The following is a 19,014-nucleotide window of genomic DNA, read 5'->3' as shown; positions in this document are numbered from 1 at the left end:
ATTTCTGCTTCTTTGGAGAAACATTCTTTAGATTTCCCTCAATCTAGAGCAGGTTACTCCCATGGAACTCACCTCAGTTTGGAAAAAAAAACACGCTGTTTGCTTCTCTTTTCCCTGTCTGTCACCCCCTCGTTAGCTCTGCAGGGCCTGGACCATGGCTGTTTGGTTCCCCATTGCATCCCCTGTGCCTCGTACATCGCCTGGCCCAAAGCAAGCCCCCAGTAGAGTATTCATCAAGTGAAATTCAGATAGTGACAAACAGCAAACAACACTGGGGTTTTTCTAAATTCCTCATGATTAGAGCTTAACTCTCACATGGGGTGGTGGGTGAAGGGAGAAGACTGCCTACCATCTTTTGATGATGACAGAGAATGGAGGTGTCTCTCTTCTTCCTCCTACCTCTTGACGTAACAAGAAGGAGAGCTCTCTTGCTGGGTATAATGTAATTTTAACTATAATTTGGCACGTAAATAGTAAAGTACAAGCACAGTCTATTTGGTGGCAGAAAACTGTCAGCTTGGTTCAAGATGCAGTAAACAACAAAGGAACTACAGGTGGAGCCTGCTGGAGTATCTCGTCTACCCCCTCAGCTGATGCCCTCTGGTTGAGATACGCTGGTGTGCATTTGGCTTGGTGGGGGTAGTGGCAGGAAGCACAATGGAGGGGAAATCTCCAGGGAGAAGAAACCAGCTTTCCCATGTTATATATGGGAAAAGAGAGGCTCACAGAGCTCACCTGATGCCTGCAGTCACACTACTGGGCCGTGAGGGGGACGGGGCTTGAGGGCAGGCTCTTCTAAGTCCAAAGGGGGATATGCAGTGTTTCCTGTTCACAAAGAAAAGCCCAAACTAGAAGGACTGACTTCCCAGAAGGGTCAAGACTGGGAAATGAACTTGACCAGATTCAGAGAAAATGAAGCCGGAACTTGCTGGCCTGATCAGTTGGTACATGAGAGGCAGGTTTATTCAGAAATGAAAGCAAGGCTGGGGCCGGGAGGCTCCATTCTAGAGTCTGGTTGAGACTGAGCAGGGAAAGCCCCCACTGGGGTGAGGAGAGCGGGGTCCAGTCAGGAGGGGCTGGCTGGGCCCAAGGGAACCTGGCAATTTTAACAGAGAGACTTAAAAACCAGTCAGTGTCCGTTCCAGGGTGGACACTTGCACTTGTCAAGGACCTTTTATCCAAGACGGCCCTGTGCCCTCTTGTATGACTGAGTGGCTGCAGAGCAGAGAAAGGAGCATCTGGATGGGAATCAAAAGTTCCGGACCCTATCCTTGGCTCAGCGATGTAAGATCCAGGGCAAGTCGCCCCTTTTTCCTAAGCATCAGAGGCTCTTTGTTCACTTGAGGAAAAAGTTTTGTGGTTCTAACTCAGGGAGGGCACAGTGGAGTCTCTGGGGACTTGTAAAAATTATGACTTGTCTCCCCATCTGTAGGGTAAGGGACGGTGATGTCAGAGGACTGTGGGAGGGAGGTGACCAGCTCTTTGGACATTTGGTTCCCGTGGCAGCAGGAGAAGGCCCCAGAAATTTGTCCTATTGAATCAGAAGTAGCTCATTCAAGCACGTTAATTCTTAAAACAAAGCCCAAAGCACAAACACTCCTCAACCACCTATGGACAAAAATTTGCATATTCTCTTATCAATGGAGCTGACAAAATGGTCTAAATGACTGAATAGAGACTAGCTCAGAAGAGAGCCCCCAATGAGCCAGGGATTAGATGGTCTCATGCTGCCTGTAGTGTTAGAGAAGCACATGGGAGGGGATGCTCGTCACTTTTTAGCATCCTTTCAGTGCTGGGGAATCCTCCTATGGGTGAGTCTCAGGGTAAGGGGGAGGCTGTACTACAATAGCCAAAAATGCCAGCCACCTGCTCTTCCTGGGGTGCCTGGTTCCCTAGAGACAGGGGCCTAACCTCAGCTAGGGAGAGGCTCCCACATGACTCTAGAGCACGAGGCTGAGAGAAGCCAGGGAAGTAGTGCCCAGGGTACCACGCCAGGCTCTCCCTGGGGCCTGCCCCAACCTGTGGTCCTGGCCCTGCAGGTTTCTCACATCCCCAGTCAGGCTCTCCCACCTTGCTGGCGATTCTGAGAGCTACACGATACCATTCTAATCCATTCTGCTTCTGCTAAAAGGAGACAGAATCAGTCTCTCCTGCTGGCACCTAGAATCTCAACCTGGTGCCCACTCCACATGACAATGACTTATTTATCCATTTGTGGATTTCCATGTTCATCACATATGTTGCTATTTCAAAGTATCGACAAAACAGATTTGCTCTGTAACTCACACAAGCCTCCCATATGGCCAGAGAAGGGTGTCTGGGGTGGCAGCTCTCGGTAGCAGAGCTGGTGTGCTGTAGATTCTTGGTTTGCCCCCAGGGAGTTTCTAGCCTCAGCTGTTGGCAGCTCTCCCAGAAAAGTAGAAAGGGTTGGGTTGGACATAATAGGAAATTCAGTGTATTATATTGGCACAGTCAGCGCTGAACGTGGTCACTCAGACCTCATCCAGAATTCTCAGGTTTGAGTCTGTACAAAGCCAGGTAAGCTGGTGTGGTTGGTCTTGGACACATGGCTAACACTCCGCCCGGGAAGGGCACCTCAAATGTATTATTAATAAAAAAGGAAAATGCCTCAAACATCCAGGACGTATTTCTAGCTGTTCACCCGTACGGTCTGTAAAGCACTCCCCATACCATGGCATGAAAATAAAAGACACAATGAGTCCCAAGAAAATTATCTGTATTCCCTGTCAGTTGAATTTATCACCATGCACACTTTATGTGGTTAAAAACCGATTGCTTTCCTTTTCTCACCCACACCCTGCTCGCTACCAGCTGCAAATATACTTCCTGTTCATTCCAAGGCCATACAAATGTGGTGCCTGATCTCAAATCTTGTGAAATTTTGCTCGATTTAAATTTGGTGGCTAGCCTCTGGAAATTTCCCTTCCGATGGATGATTGACAGACTGCCAGGCATTTAGAAGAATCACGCAGGGAGGAACACGTTTGTTCTAAAAAGGCAATCCTTTCTACTCAGAAAGGATTTATTTTTTCCTGCCAGGAAAGTTGAGAACAGATTGTAGTACTTCATCTTGGCTCATGTATTGAAAGGCAAAGTCATGGAAAGGAGAAAGATGGGGGCACTGTGGAATTCTGAAGGGTGTTCCTTTTTTCTTGGGAGTATGAGAAAAAAATCAGTTGAAAATGAGATCTCCTTCCAAAGAACTCTTGATAATGAAAATATCACCACAGTGCTCAAAATGGAACAGTAGTTAATGGAAGCGGTATTTTGGGGGCGCACAGATGACTCAGAATCCAACAATGGGATGTCAGGCAATGTCTTTCTGGATCCCACAGCTCTATGTTTTAATCAAAGGCAATTCGCCCGTGATCATTTTTTTCATTTACCCAAGGGATTCCACCTGTAGGAAACCTGTTAATTACTTCCGTTAGCTCTTAATTGGGAACAGTGTGGTCTACCAGAACATTCCAAACCTCTCCTATTGGCCACGTATCTCATCCTATAAAGCTTTTTAACTGGAGCTGTGACAATGAGCAGTGACTCTGCATTCTTTTTAACTCCCCAGGTGAAGGTCTGGATTGGCAGTTAAATGCCCAAATGGCAGGGAGGAAAAGATAAAAGCCAACTCCAGATATTTTGATCTCCAGAAACAGTGACTCTAGGAGTGAAGGACTTCAGCATCATTCCACTCCATCCCATTCATTCTCTGTTATTTAAAATGACCAGGTGGACAATTTCTCGATGTGAGTCAAGGAATTTAAATCTGCTTCTGACAGTTCTTCCCTGAACTGGGCATGGAATACCCATGCTTTGGGGTAGCTTTAACATCCTCACAGATTCTTATTTCTTGTGTACCAGCTGATGCTCTTGTCTTCTGCTCAGAACTGAGGGTTCATGGAGGTCCCAGGGATTTATTTTCTATATGTACCCTTCCTAGCCACCGTTTTATAACAGTCTCTTTGCTGTGATCCCCATCCTAACATTTAGACATGTGGTGTCTCCCTTGTTACTAGAAAATAAATTAACATGTTTTTCTTTGCAAGCAAATAATCTTTGTGAATTTTTCACTTCTGTAAATTTGTCACAGCAGTATTGGCTCTTTCAAGAGAGGGTAAAGTCTTCCTGGAGAGAAGTAAATTCCAGGAAAAGGAGATGCAAAAAGCTAGCATCACTGCATAGCTTATTGGCAAAACCAGTTCAGAGGCTGCTGTTTTCCCTTTCTATGTACCTAGGACCTGAGTCTGGGTGTCAAAGGATGCACCTCCCCTCCCGCCCCTGAGAATAATAATGCAGCAAAAGTCCAAGGCCACCCCTTTCCCTCCCCTATCTGAATTCCCAGCTGTGACACCTCCCATCTTGAGGCTGCTTGCCAGCTACACTTCACAGAGGATATGGGGGCTAGGTAGAGAATGTTACTCAACCAACTCGTGTTTAAACACTGTTTATCCATGGAGCAATGGGATTGGGAAGGCAGATGAGGTTTCAGGAAAAGGTGTGAGAAAGATAAAAAATAGTCTTGGTTCTAGAATGGAAATGCAACAAGCGCTGTCAAAGGTACTTCCAGACAATTTCTCTTTTGGCTAGTCATGGCCAGGAGCTTTCATGTAACAGCATCCTGGAGAAAAAGGCTATCACAATAAGAGCAGACCGCAGTTCCCCTTGGGGGGCCTGGAAGCCAAGGCAGGCAAGGTCATGGGTCTACCACAAAGCTGACATCTTGGCTTAGAGGCTGTCATTATCCTCAAATTCTAGCATTAAGTCTCCCAAGTCACCCAGATTCCTTCACCCTTGGAAGAAGGCTGTGTGTGACGGTGGGGGGCCGAAGGGGGGGCATTGTACTCACCGTCATCTCCTCCGGGTTCCCACTGGCTACCTCCACCACTCTCAGGGAAGGGTCCACCTTCACCTTGGCGTGGGTCATGAACTGGATAACAGATGAACTGTCCTGAGGATGAAACAGTATAACTCGCTGTAAGACTTTTCAGTCACAGTGACAGGGCCCTGAGATCCTAGGTGGAACTGAAATTCTAAGATTCCATGTAGATCAGACAGAAATTTCCATCACTGAATGAAGCAGAGATTTCCAGTCTCTCTCCTGAAGATTCTTTCATATCATAGTGGATGCTGAAAAGCTCTGGAGTTTCGCTGAGTCAACACATGCAGGCTTATATGCTGTGGTTTCCAAGCAGCAGGAGCCAGATATTTGGATCTTGGTATTGACATATTCCCCAAAGAGTACAGAATAAATAAAACTGTTGAATTGTGTACGATAAATCTAGGTCTGGCCTTCCACAGAAGGCATCTGATTTACATTTCCCAAGCATCTTCCTGCCTTGACCACAACCCTCAAACTCTCCACATGAGTTCCTTTTAATTCTTTCTTTGCTTTTAAATGAAGCTTTTGCGGTGGGGGGTGGGGTTGGGGGGAGGTCAAAGCCCTTTAAGCAGGAAAGAGGGTACCAGACAGAGAATGAGAAGGAGAAAGCATCTGACTTGTAATAAGTCAATGGTCTGACGAGAAAGGGGATGGGGGTGGTGGGGGGAGGAGGTTCGTCCCAGGTAAGACTCGGGCAGAGCCCATCAGCCATTGTGGGTAGAAGTCTTAGTGCTGGGCTCAGATTTAAAGCCAACAATCCAGATAATGAGAGAATGGCTCCAAGGTAAGGATGGAGAAGGAGTCTGGAAGAAGAGGGGGGCTGGCAAAACTATGACTCAGGGAAGGGCCAGAACATCGAGCCCGTGGTCCAGATGGGGCTGCACTGACTGTTGAGGAGAGGCAGGCTGGCTCCCACTGTGCAATCAGAGGACAGACGGCCGAGTACTCTGCACCCCACCTGTGCAGGCAGCTGAGCTCTGCCAGAAAGGTGTCCTTCTATATTTACTCAGGTTGCCTGCCACGCAAGGAGGCACATATTGATGCTAGCTTTGGCCCGTGTCTGGTTAAATCTACCCCTGCAAAAGGAAAGAAGATAACTGTCTCTACAGAAAATAGTTTCAAGGGGCTCAGCTCATCACTTCCAGAGAAACCACAAAGACCTTCTAGGAAGGACACCTGGGGATGCCACCTGTGGAATTTACCTGGGAGTTACACACTAATTATTGTCCTTTTAAAAACATCAATAAAACACATTTGAAATGCTTCTTAGAAGCTTGTCACTCAAAAACAAAAAAACAAAAACTGCTTCAGTGAGCTCATATTGAGCAGTAAGTAAAAGCTGGTTCTTTGAAAGGATAAATAAAATTGACAAACCATTAGCCAGACTCATCAAGAAACAAAGGGAATTTTCTATGCAGCAATCTTTTACCAGTTCTGTAGATTTATGGTTTTATGGGTCTGGATATACTATCTCTTCAATCTTGGATCATCATTATCATCATCTTGAATATTGCTAATGACAATAATAATAATGATGACTGTCAAAGTTAAAGGCTGAGCAGATTAGGAGGCATGGAACAGATCTCCTGCAGTTGTAGAAAACAAACACTTTGAAAGAAATCGGAATCCTCAGATAATTTAAAAAAATCAGATCTTACATTTCAAATAAAAACTTGTTAAGGTCAAAGCAATTAAACTGCAAATTCCCTTGTCTGGGGCCAGAACTTCAGATCAAAGGGAAATAAACAGAAGCGGCAGCCCAGGTGAACCACAAGGCTGATGCTGCTCCATGTCCTTAGGGAGGCGAGGAGCCCCTGGAGCCCCCAGGGAGGTGTGGCTGGCTTTGGGCCTGACAGAGGCTTAACTCCATCCCTGAGATTTCTGCTGGTTTCTGTAGAATATCTGCAAGGAAAATGGTCCTCCAACACCCACATACGACACCCCATGGCTTCCTGCTGTCTTGGGGTATAGACTGGGCTGGGGACAGCAGTCAGTGGGATATATTCCATGGTAAAGGGTTGCCATTGATCACAAGGAGAGAGATGCAGACACCAGGCCAGAGCTGGGGACAAGAAAGGCTTGAGGCTTTGTGATTCGGTACAAATGACTGACGTGCAAGCAGCAGCCATCTGGGTTGAGGGTGAAGAAGAAATGAGAGTGGCTTGCCAGCATCGGTGCCATATCAGGGCTCTGTCAACAGTGCCAAGTGTGGCACAGGCAATACAACTGTCACCAGGGCCACTTGTCAAGAAGAGGAACTGGATGGGTAAGTGTACAGAATCATAATCCCTCAACCTGAGCTGGGGACCCAGGCCAGGAAGGCACTTCCTGTGATGTAGTATTCTGGAATCAAAGGGTGACCAGGGGTGGTTCATGTTGGGCCCTCTCCCAGCTCCACCCTTTTTAAAAGGAGAGAGAGCTACAACAGGGGAGCAGTGCCGTGTGTGTCCAACTTGCCCCTCATCAGTTTCCCTTCAAAGCACCCAGGGACAGCAGAACTGTTCACCCAGGGAAAGCAGAACCAGGGAAAGCAGAACCAGCCAGAGATGGAAAGTGGGTAAAACATCCCATATCCCCCGTGCCTGTGGCTTATCAGGCTGTTGCTGCCACGCCTAATTTAAAAAATAAGGCTGGAATGACTATTCTAAGGATATTCACTTATACACTGACAGTTTTATACGGACTGACACACAGTTTTTCCAAAGGAAAATAGAGAGAATCTCTGTGGATAACATGCCTATTTTATCTCCACATGATTGTTTTAAAATCAATTTGTTGGATGCAGCCTTTCAAACTAAGCAGTGCTTATGTGAAAATAAATTACAGTGAATTTGTATGATTTTTTTTAACCACTTTTATAAACTCATAAGAGCAAGTGATCTGAGACTCAATAGGTGGATTCTGTGAAACAAGATGTCATTTAAACAAGGGGTTGGCAATCTATGTTTCATGGGTCAAATCCACCCCTTTGCTGGTTTTTGTAAATAAACTTCTAGTGAAACACAGTCACGCCCATTTATTTGAGTATGGTTTATGGCTGTTTTCACAACACGATGGCGGGGTTGAGCAATGGCAAGACACTGTATAGCCACAGGGCCTAAAAAACTTACTGTTGACCCTTTACAGAAAACCTTTGATCTAAAATGTGCAAGTTAAAGTCTGAGAGCGACTTTCCTGATGGTCCAGAAGCTAAGACTCCAAGTTCCCAATGCAGGGGACTTGGGTTCGATCCCTGGCTGGGGAACTAGCTCCCACGTGCCACAACTAAGACCTGGCACAACCAAATAAATAAAAAGTAAATATTTTTTAAAAAGTCTAAGAAACAACTGCACAAACAAAACATCTAGGGTTCTTGCTTAAAAAGAGATGCTGATTTGGTAAGGCCTGAGTGGAGTCCAGGATTCTGCAGGTCTAAGAAGCTCCCAGGCGATGCTGGCATTGCTGGTCCTTGGACTACACTGTGAATAACAAGCATCTGGCATGTTTCCCTGGCATTCTTCTGAAGCACAACTACCCACGGTGCTGGCCAGGACAGTTTTAAAAGGGGCAGGTAGAGTTTTTCCTGAGGAAACCAATTCAAATGTTTTAAAATGAACTCTGAGAGTACAGTTCTTCAGGACTTACCTTCTTCAGTATTTCTGTGTTCAGCAGCATATAAATGTCTATAGTACGACTTTCTTCTTTAGCGAGTGCACTAAGGTTACAGTGCATTGTTAGGCAAGAAATTCCTGTTTTTTCACAGTCCTGAGAAGAATAACCAGAGAATGGTCAAACTGTATTAAGAACAAAGACAAGAGCACAACATTTACAGGATAGGCATTTATAGATACAGAACAGGTATTTATAGAACACAGAATTTATAGAACGGAGGCCTTTCTGCTGCTGCTGCTGCTGCTGCTGCTCAGTTGCTTCAGTCGTGTCCAACTCTGTGGGACCCCATAGACGGCAGCCCGCCAGGCTCCCCCGTCCCTGGGATTCTCCAGGCAAAAACACTGGAGTGGGTTGCCATTTCCTTCTCCAGTGCATGAAAGTGAAAAGTGAAAGGGAAGTCGCTCAGTCGTGTCCGACTCTTAGCGACCCCATGGACTGCAGCCTACCAGGCTCCTCCATCCATGGGATTTTCCAGGCAAGAGTAGGGTGCCATTGCCTTCTCCAGAGGCCTTTCTAGGCAGATGAAATCCATAGGAAGATGCAATCATTCCTTCTTGCCACCAGAGGGCAATCAAAGGACTTCCTGTCCAGTGGGCACCAGAACACGCCTTCAAGTCAAATCTCACTGGTGTACCTTACCTCAAAACTGGATTTTGCAAGAAGAAAGCAGTGGATTTTGTTTGTTTTTATTTATTTTTTAAATTTATTTTTAATTTGAGGATAATGCTTTACGATGTTATGATGGTTTCTGCACAACAATGTGTATCAGCTGTGTATATACACATACACTCTCCCTCTTGAGTGTCCCTCCCATCCTCCCCATCCCACCCCTTAGGCCATCAGAGAACACAGAGCTGAGCTTCTTGTACTATACAGCACTTCCCACTAGCTAGCTATTTTACACATGGTAGTGTGTATACTGGCAACCCACTCCAGTGTTCTTGCCTGGAGAATCCCAGGGACAGGAGAGCCTGGTGGGCTGCCGTCTATGGGGTCGCACAGAGTCGGACACGAGTGAAGCGACTTAGCACAGTAGCAGCAATGTGTATATATGTCAGTGCGACTCTCTGTCCCACTGTCTCCTTCCCCTGCTGTGTCCACAAGTCTGTTGTCTATGTCTGCATCTCTATTTCTGCCCTGCAGATAGGTTCATCAGTACCATAAGATTTCAAATGTATGCATTAATATATGATATTTATTTTTCTCTTTCTGACTTAACTTCACTCTGTATAACAGGCTCTAGGTTCCTCCTCACAACGGACTCAAATTCGCTCCTTTTTATGGCTAAGTAATATTCCATTGCATATATGTTCTACAACTTTTTTGTTTTGTTTTTAAAGAGACACATTTAATATTTTGGGAACATCCCTCTTAAGAGTTTTGAACACAAGGTGTATTTCCTAGATTATGTGGTTTTTGCCTGGAAGTGAAAAATGTAATTTTATACCCATTGTTTATATTGGGCAAATTGGAAGGCTACAAAGTCACAAGACTCAAGAAACCACAGGAGTAAAGAAAAACATGTTTGACCAAGAAAACATATGAATTACAGCTAGGAACCTAAATTCCAAAGTTACAAAGGAAGAATTCTTTTGTGTTATAGGATTCAAAATGTGTGAATATACATTCATGATGTTTCACATATGGGGTAAAAATTTCAGCCAGATACAGAGCTGCATTTGTCAAACTACTAGATATCAATACATCTAACAGTTCTGAGAGCTGTTAAAGAACAGTTGATCATCAGCATTATGTAAGTAAAAATATCCCAAACTTCCAAAAGGCCACTAGTCCTACTAACTCTACCACCAAAAAAAAGAGGAGGGAAATGTTAGTCAGATGTGCCATGGCTGTAATAAGGAACTGAAGAGATGTAACCAAAGATGTGGAGAAAGGAGGCTTTGGAAAAGCATCTGATTCCACCTTTAACACCTACACTTTTAAAAAAGTTAAGGTATAGCTTACATAGAGTAAACAGAATAAATCCAAAGGATCCATCTTGATATATCTTTATATGCATTCATAACAGATCAAGATGAAGAACATGTCCTGCACCTAGGCAGAGTCTCTCATGCTCCTGCCTATCAATATTCCTCCAAAATTAACTGCTGTCCTGACCTCCACTGCCATTGACAGAGCTGCTATTTCTGAACTTCATGTAAGTAAAACACCATCTGTCTTTTATCTCTAGCTCCTTTCACTCAATATTATATCCGTGAGATTTATTCATGTTGTTGGTGTGGCAGTTTTTATTGCTTGTAATAATCCAGTGTATGGGTACACTGCAACTGTTTACACTTTCTCCTGGCGATGGACATTTGGATCGTTCCCAGATTACTGTGAACATTCTTGTCCATGTCTTTGGGGGATACAGGTACTCACTTCTCTTTGGGACATACCTGGGAGTGGAACTGTTAGGTCATAGATATGTTTAGTTTTAATATATACTGACCAACAGTGGTATATAAAGTGGTTGGATGAGAACCATCACTCTTGATTAGACTCATACTACTGAGAGAAATGTATAACTTTGTACTTGGTGGGTTGCAAAGGTTTTCCCTTTGCCAGCCAATGGAATCTGAAATGTAAATTTAACACTTTGATAGAAACCTCAGGCTGAAAAAATAGGAGTTGACTGTAGTCCTTGTGACTTTCTAAGCCAATTGATTCAAACCAGATTTGAGAAATAATGCCAAATAGAAAACTGGCTTCTCATCTCAGACTTGCCTTCCTAGTGAGGACCACCCATGTGAACCCAACGAGTAAGCAAATTCTTACCAAGACTTTTCTTCCCGACTTTGTGAAAAAAGCAAATATTGTATGGAAGATATTTTCTTGTTCTTGAGGGATGATGCAGGGGGTTGGGTTTTTCTGGAAAGAACAGTTTCCCTTCTCTTGGCCCACCTGAAAATGAAAAGAAATCTGGATGAGTGGTCCATCCCAAGAAAAGATCATGAGCCTGGAATCCCTTCAGAGGTGGTCACGGTGTAGCCCAAAGCCAACTGTTACCCTGGTCCATTCTCTAGGAGACAATAATGGCAGAAAATTTGAAAGGCAGATGTAGTAGCATCAACAAGGCCGAATACTAAAGAAAAGTGGATGCTGAGTCATGAAATGACTGAGATGCAACGGCACACAACACGCAAGTGAGACATGACTAGGAAAGAATAAGACTTAAGGAACTTTAAAACTAGCCTTACAGCAACTCTGAGATGAGCATTCATGTTCTTTGTCTGGATACAGAAAATGAGACTCAGGTTAAGTCATTTGCCAACAATCACACAGACCAGAACTCAGATTTTGGACCTAGATCTTCTGAGTTCCAGCCTTCAGGCATGGTCCATGGCCAGAGGTTTTCAAACTGTGCCCCATGGGACCCATAGGGTGCTGTGAAACCCCTTAGTGGATTTCCTAGAGAGGAGAAGGGGGCACCAAGCAGGACTGCTATGGGCCCCCATCTCTATTCCAACTAGAGCATCAACCACTTATAATATCATTTAAAACCAGGATTCTGCTACCAAAAAAAATAAAATAAAAATTGGGCAACCATTGCATTGGGTCATACAGGAGCTTATAAGCCCAAGGACCTCTTGTTGAATTACCTGATTTTGCTTCTGAGAGCTTTTGAGAGGCTAGTGGAAAAACAATGCTGAGCAACAGTGATGTTAAAAAAAAAATCAAAATAATAGTATAGTCTTCCATGTTGGTTTCTTTAAAAACAACACTATTTTTGGTGCCTCAACTGGGGAAATATTGAAAAAAAAAGAAGCCTCCTTTATATATTATCATATCAAGTTGTTTGTATTTGAAGCCTTGACATGACTTAAGGTCAAGTCACAAAATTAATAGTAATTCATAATTTAGGATTATGTTTGCAATTGATTTTAGCCAGAATCATCTATTTAAACTACACTCTTCTATCTTTAATGCCTTTGAGTAAAATATAGTGTGTTTACATTGATTCAAGAATGCTTCAGCTTCTCATTTGTGGTAAGGTTTAAATTTTTAACATGGAAACTTCTAAGTTCAGCTAACAGTACTAATCTTTGGACAAAGAACTATAAAATCTCCAAATGTGCTAAATAAATCTCTATTTTATCTTTGAACATGTATGCCTGGATTTACTATATATGCCTGAAGATAAATAAGATGAAGGTTTATTTCCTCCAATTAACTCTTAGAAAATAGTGTTACCTTTAAAACTTTCTTATACTTTGGGGACTCACTGTTCTTTATAATACATTGGTAGCCTTTCCCTTCTCCAGGGGATTTTCCCAACCCAGGGATTAAACCCAGGTCTCCTGCATTGCAGGTGGATTCTTTACCAGTTGAGCCACCAAGGAAGCCCAAGAATACTGGAGTGGGTAACTAATCCCTTCTCCAGGGGATCTTCCTAACCCAGGGATCAAACCCAGGTCTCCTGCATTGTAGGTGGATTCTTTACTAGCTGAGCTACCAGGCAAGCCCTTTGCTATACATGCCTGAAGATAATTAAGATGAAGGTTTATTTTCTCAAATTAACTTTCAGAGAATAGTGTTGCCTTTAAAAGTTGCTCATACTTTTGGGACTTACCGTTCTTTATAATACACTGCATTTTGCTTGTTTTTGGCCCTGTTCTGCAGCTTGCAGGGATATTAGTTCCCCAACCGAGAATTGAACCTGGGGCCACGACAGTGAAAGCTCCAAGTCCTAACCACGGACTTCCAGGGAACTAAAGGGACTTCAGTTCAGTTCAGTTCAGTTCAGTCGCTCAGTTGTGTCCGACTCTTTGCGACCCCATGAATTGCAGCACGCCAGGCCTCCCTGTCCATCAAACTCATGTCGCTCTTTAAAAGTATTTTGTAATTTGATACTCTCTCAGTTGAAATCTGGGAAGATATACCAGCCTGAAATGGTCTCAATCAGAGTTCGTTCTGGATGCTTTTTGAGGTTACTAGAGGCAATTAATGGGAAGGAGGCAATGAGATTTAACATAGATGTGGACATTATTCTGGGGTGCAACTTTTTTAAGTTGTGATAAATATTTTAAAGTTTATTTTTAGAAAGCAAAACATTAGTTGCTTACGTTGTGAGAATTGTGAATATCATTTTCCAGACAAATGAGAAAAACAACTGTTGTAACATTATGCAAATGAGTCTTTGTGTCTAGCAATAGCATTTTAGCATCAAACATGAATTCAAAATGTTCTGCATTTCAAATAAATTAGATGAATTGAAGATGATATGCTTTGGAATACTGTCAACTTAAACAGTGGCTTTAATAATGCAATCCATTGATCTCAGAAGATGTACATCTGCATGAAATCATTTTGTGAAATGTGTGAATGAAAAGAACAATATAAATTAATCTAGTATTCTTTTATAATTTTCAGTGTGCAATACCTGATTAGGTTAAGTATTATAAGTAGGTATTTACTTTTATAACTTTTTTTAAAAATTAAGGTAAAATTTACATTCCCTAAAAATGCACAGATTTTAAGGATATAGTTTGATGAATTTTGACAAATGAAGTCATGCATATAACCACCATGCCAGGGAAGGGAAAGAACATCCATTACTCCAGAAAGATTCCCTGACTCTTTTCCAGCCAATTTCCATCCCCCACCTCAAAGGCAATCACAGTTCTGATTCCTGTTAAGTTGGCCAAAAAACTTTGCTAAATTCACCTCTTTGGAAAAGTGGGGGATTGTGTTCTTTGGGGGTTGCTCTCTTTTTGGGTATACACAGCACCTCACAGATGGAAAACATTTTGTTTGAGCATTTGAGAACTTGAATGTGTGCTCATGTTAATTCCAATCATATTTCACTTGGAAGCATGTGGGTCCCTATTTTCCTGTTTGTCTTCAGTGGCCATTTGCTAAAAGGCTGTTGGAGGGACTGTCCTTCTGTAGCCCTGTGGCATTCACGTTCCCCTGTTGAGCTGACCAGGCTGGGCTCCTCAAAACACATTTTGTCTGGATTGAGAGTGACGGAACTCTGAGTCTTGCAGGATGCACCCGTTCCTAATTAAAATCAGGGTTGGGGCAGAGTTCCTCCTGGCTCCACAGTGGGTGATTCAGGTTTCCAGGCAGGGAGGGGAAGTGGTGGAGCAGAGCCCCAACTCAGCCAGATTCACTGTCATTCCCACAGGACACCAGCACCTTGGGGCAAGGCGCGGGGAACCACAGCAGGAGGAAGGAGGACCAACTTCGTCTCCAACGAATGGGGCAGAGACACAGCTCAGAGCCCTACCTTAGGGTGATGATGGGGATGTGATGTGATCTGATGTGACATCTGATCTGCCCTAGGGGAATCTGGAGAAGGGAAGCAGAAGTTGAGTTTCTGGTGAATGAAAATCTCAGCCAGTCGTGCTCTGACTGTGGTTACATGGGAATCACTTCAACTGGGCAAAATGACAATTTTGGGGGAGGTTCAGGGTGGTCTCTCTCAAAGGAGAATAAAGGTTGCTCCGTGCTGCACAAGTCTGGTTCAGGCCAGCTAATCCGCTTGTAGACACTCCCTCAGCTAAAATGAGCAACTCAGGCCCTGGCTAGCGTCATGAGGGTGAGGGACTGTTTCGTGTGCATGGATAGAACAGGTGTGACAGCCATAAGGGCACTCGACACTTGTGCAGCCCTTACTGCACACCCCTGTGAGGTGAGTGCAGTTACTGTCAGCGTTTTACAGAGGAGGAAGTTGACAGGCAAGGGGAGGCCATGTCTCTCAGAGGGCAGGCAGCAGAGCTGGGCTACAGCACAGGTCATCCAGCTCCAGAGACATTCTTGCAAACTTTCCTGCCTCTTAGGTCCAGAGGCTGAGGGTGGGGCTGGGGTGGGGGTCACGGAGGGAATAGGGGTGGAGATGGAGGTGGAGGGAAGCTATCCCTTCCTGTTCTTACCCAGGTCAAAGGGAAGGAACCATGAACCCACAAGCCCAGAAATTTCAGAGTCCTCCATCTGACCCACTTCTGCTCCATGGGAGATAAAGTGCCTGCTGGCTGGGGGGCCAGGCCACTCCGTGCTGTCTCAGGCTGGACGGGGAACAGAACATCCCGGAATGTTGTTTCTGGAAGGCAGCTCTAAGATCATGTGCTCCCGTGGCCTCTGCTGACAGATAAGGAACCAGAGGTCCCGAGTTCCGTGACTCGTCCAAGGTGACCTGATTGGTTGGTGGCAGCAAGCAGCACCCAGTGAAGGAATCCTCTGGCGCAGATGTCCTGGGCCTTAGTTTCCTCATGTGTGAAATTAGGATGGTGGTCTACATGGTCACTGAGGTTGTCCCCAGTTGTTAATTATGCCCCTTGAGGATTCTCCTGCCTTTTCATTAGCACATGGAATCAGCTAGCCTCCTGCTACATAGATAAGCAATTACTCAGCACCCAGCCCCCACAACTGGGTTCTAACCACTCTCACTGGTGGTGAAGTCTTCAAGGGCAAGCAAGGTTTTCTTCTTGCAGACAATCCAAGCACCATGGCACTCATTTTCCAATGGCTTCATTTCTGTGGCTGACCAACGACTCTGAGGCCATTGCCCCCTGCTCAGCCCTGCCCACCCACTTCTCATCCATTTTCCAGACTATCTGACTCCAAACACTTCTCATGACACGGCCGCTCATGTCCTCAGGGAGCTGAAACAGGCCATATCTACTGGAATGTGAATAAAAGAACTTTACCAACACAGAAAAAAGGACAAGAGGACGTGGGACACAGTGTCAAGGCTGAATTTGGCCAAGGCAACTATTGAGGGTTTGCTGTTGCCATTTGGCCTCCACCTCTTGCCTGGTCCTGACCCCAAAGAAAACATTGTGCAAGTTGAAACCAAACACTGGTTGTGATTTGGGAAACTGTGGGGAGCCCAAGAGAACGTGGACATCATTTAGTGGCAGAGTTTCGGTCAGCCTCAGTTAGGGGAACCTTTGTGGTCAGAAGTCTCCAAGGGCACAGGCCTGTCCAAGGATGAAGTATCCTCAGTGTACTCTAGGTAGCTGGGCAAAACCTCATTCAAGATACTGGGTTTGAAGTATGAATTGAGCCTGACTCATGGGTAAAACATGGACGGAGGAGCCTGGTGGGCTGCAGTCCATGGGGTCGCGAAGAGTCGAACACAACTGAGCGACTTCCCTTTCACTTTTCACTTTCATGCACTGGAGAAGGAAATGGCAATCCACTCCAGTGTTCTTGCCTGGAGAATCCCAGGGATGGGGGAGGCTGGTGGGCTGCCGTCTATGGGGTCGCACAGAGTTGGACACAACTGAAGTGACTTAGCAGCTTAGCAGCATGGGTAAAATATTGAAAAAGGGAATTAACTCTCTGTCACCAGGTGGAAAAGGACATCTAGACTCCCTAGAGTGTGGTGATCTGATAAAAGGGCTGGAAGAAACAGGGCGTGTCCATGTTGTAGCCTCAAAAGAGCAGCCTGTACAAGGTGCTAACAGTAGGTGGCTGACTTAAGAGTGAGAGAGAGGACGCCTGGTGTCTCCCAGGTGCCCAGAACACAACAGCTTTAACAGAGTCCCTGTCCCTGGGCCTGGAGGGACAGGGAAGCCCTTCAACCTGTTTTCTAAGTCTTCCTGCTCCAGGCACATCACCTTGGAAACTGATTTTAGCTGCTTAAGGCCCCTTCTCCATGCTGAGTTCAGGTATAAATAGAAATAATACTAGCTAACATTGGGTGCTAGTCTATAGTTATGAGAGTGAAAATTGCTCAGTCGTGTCTGACTCTTTGCAATGCCATGGACCATACAGTCCATGGAATTCTCCAGGCCATAATACTGGAGTAGGTAGCCGTTCCTTTCTCCAGGGTATCTTCCCAACCCAGGGATTGAACCCAGGTCTCCCGCATCGCAGGTGGGTTCTTTACCAACTGAGCCAAGAGGGAAGCAAAGCTATGGGGTAGATTTAATCCTTGCAACACCCACTCACAGAGGGTGCTATTGTCAGTAGGTGACCATATGATTTATTGTCTAAATGGGGATATTTTTGAGAATGAAGTGGGGGAGTCAACCAGACAGAACAGCAAGAAAGACCTGTATCAGGGATGCACCAGGCAAACTGGGACATCTGGTCTCCTTAAGTTTCACTCTATTTTATTTACAGGTGAGAAAACTAAGGCCCAGAGAGGTTAAGGAAACTGTCATGTGCCTATCAGCTCTGACTGTGGAAGGAGCACCATCTCCAAAGTCCCCACCAGGCAAGATTGGGCACTTGCAGGGTGGTATGGCCGTAGAACAAAGTCCCCACCAGGATGCTCCCTCTCCAGCTTCACCTTCCTTGCATCCAGACTTCACACCCTCTGTCCCACTATATCATGGCTTATCTTTCATTAGGCCTCAGAGCCGGGCTCCTATTGTGACTGTCAATCTTGCCTACGTCTCTTTTTCAACCAGCACGTTAGGCCCTGTCATGAACTGCACTCCTGACTCAGAGAAGGTGGCCCTGCAGGTAGATTTTAGAGGGTAAAGCAACTTCTAGAGAGTAAAGGGGACAGGGGAGAGGGGAACCGCATGTGCAAAGGCATGGAGGTACAAACAGGAAGCTTGGGTCTAGAGAGCCAGGGAGTTCAACATGGTCAAGCATTGGATGAACGGTGCTTGGGAGTAGTGATCAGAAATGAGGCAGGAGAGGTGGGCACGGACACAAAGGAAGACCTTGTAGGCAAGTCACAGAGGCGGAGAGTGATCCGGAAGGTGGATTAACATGTCTCAAAATTAAGGGACAATTTTTTATCTCAGATATGTGGTATTATTGGTATATTTTTAGCAGGCTAATGAATGGATTTCCTCTTTCAACTGGTATCAGCCTCATTCCTTAACCATATTCCAAATGACTGGGTTCTAGGAATGGGAAGGGTCACCAGAGTGTCCCCGGCTTGATGCCCTCCCCCCCACCCCAGACATAGTGCACAGGAAATAAGAGAGAAACGGAAGGTTAAATTAATAGAGGAATAAATCCAGTGGCAACAGTTCTTCCCAGGAGCCATGCTTGGTGTCTTCACCAGTGTGGGTCTCAGGTGAAGTCTGGTCTAGAAACTATGTTTGTTGAGATGACTTGGATTAAAGGGGCCCATAGGTTCATTTTTCAAAATAACATGTGTTTCACGTTAACTCACATTTATCTGTTAATCACTGACTTTCTGTTCTCTGCTACATCCCAGGGCCGGTTTTTCGTATCGTGTGACACCGATCACAGCTGATGGCAACTGGGTAAACATGACCCATCCCCTGACTTACACCTGTTTTTCTAAATTCACACACCCCGTGAGCTTAAAAACCTGGAGAATGTTTTGAATGCCTACTCTGCTAATTCAATTACCTACTGCCTACTCTTGGAACAAAGATATCAGAAGATAACAAGTCCCTTCTCTGTCATAGGAGGCTGAACACTGGCCACAATGGCTTTGGTAATATAAATTTTAAATTGAAACATTATTTCAATGTTTGAAATAAAAATAGTCCTCATAAAAGGATTGAGAAATGCTAACTGGTTAA

General features: G+C 44.8%; 1 protein-coding gene across 1 annotated transcript in view; it reads right to left on the bottom strand.

Annotated features, from left to right (window-relative positions):
- ITGA9 (integrin subunit alpha 9) overlaps positions 1–19,014 on the bottom strand; it is a 360,880-nt gene that overhangs the window by 26,124 nt on the left and 315,742 nt on the right. The window contains exons 24-26 of the mRNA XM_055558670.1: positions 11,327–11,452; positions 8,522–8,641; positions 4,865–4,966 (exon numbers count right to left, since the gene is read on the bottom strand). Of these exons, the coding sequence (XP_055414645.1) occupies positions 4,865–4,966; positions 8,522–8,641; positions 11,327–11,452 (348 nt within the window). The remainder of the gene's footprint in view (positions 1–4,864; positions 4,967–8,521; positions 8,642–11,326; positions 11,453–19,014) is intronic.

This window comes from Bubalus kerabau, chromosome 20 (assembly GCF_029407905.1).
Source record: "Bubalus kerabau isolate K-KA32 ecotype Philippines breed swamp buffalo chromosome 20, PCC_UOA_SB_1v2, whole genome shotgun sequence".
Taxonomy (NCBI): Eukaryota; Metazoa; Chordata; class Mammalia; order Artiodactyla; family Bovidae; genus Bubalus; species Bubalus kerabau.
Note: the sequence above shows the minus strand (reverse complement) of the source record. Positions and strands in the feature narration are given on the sequence as shown.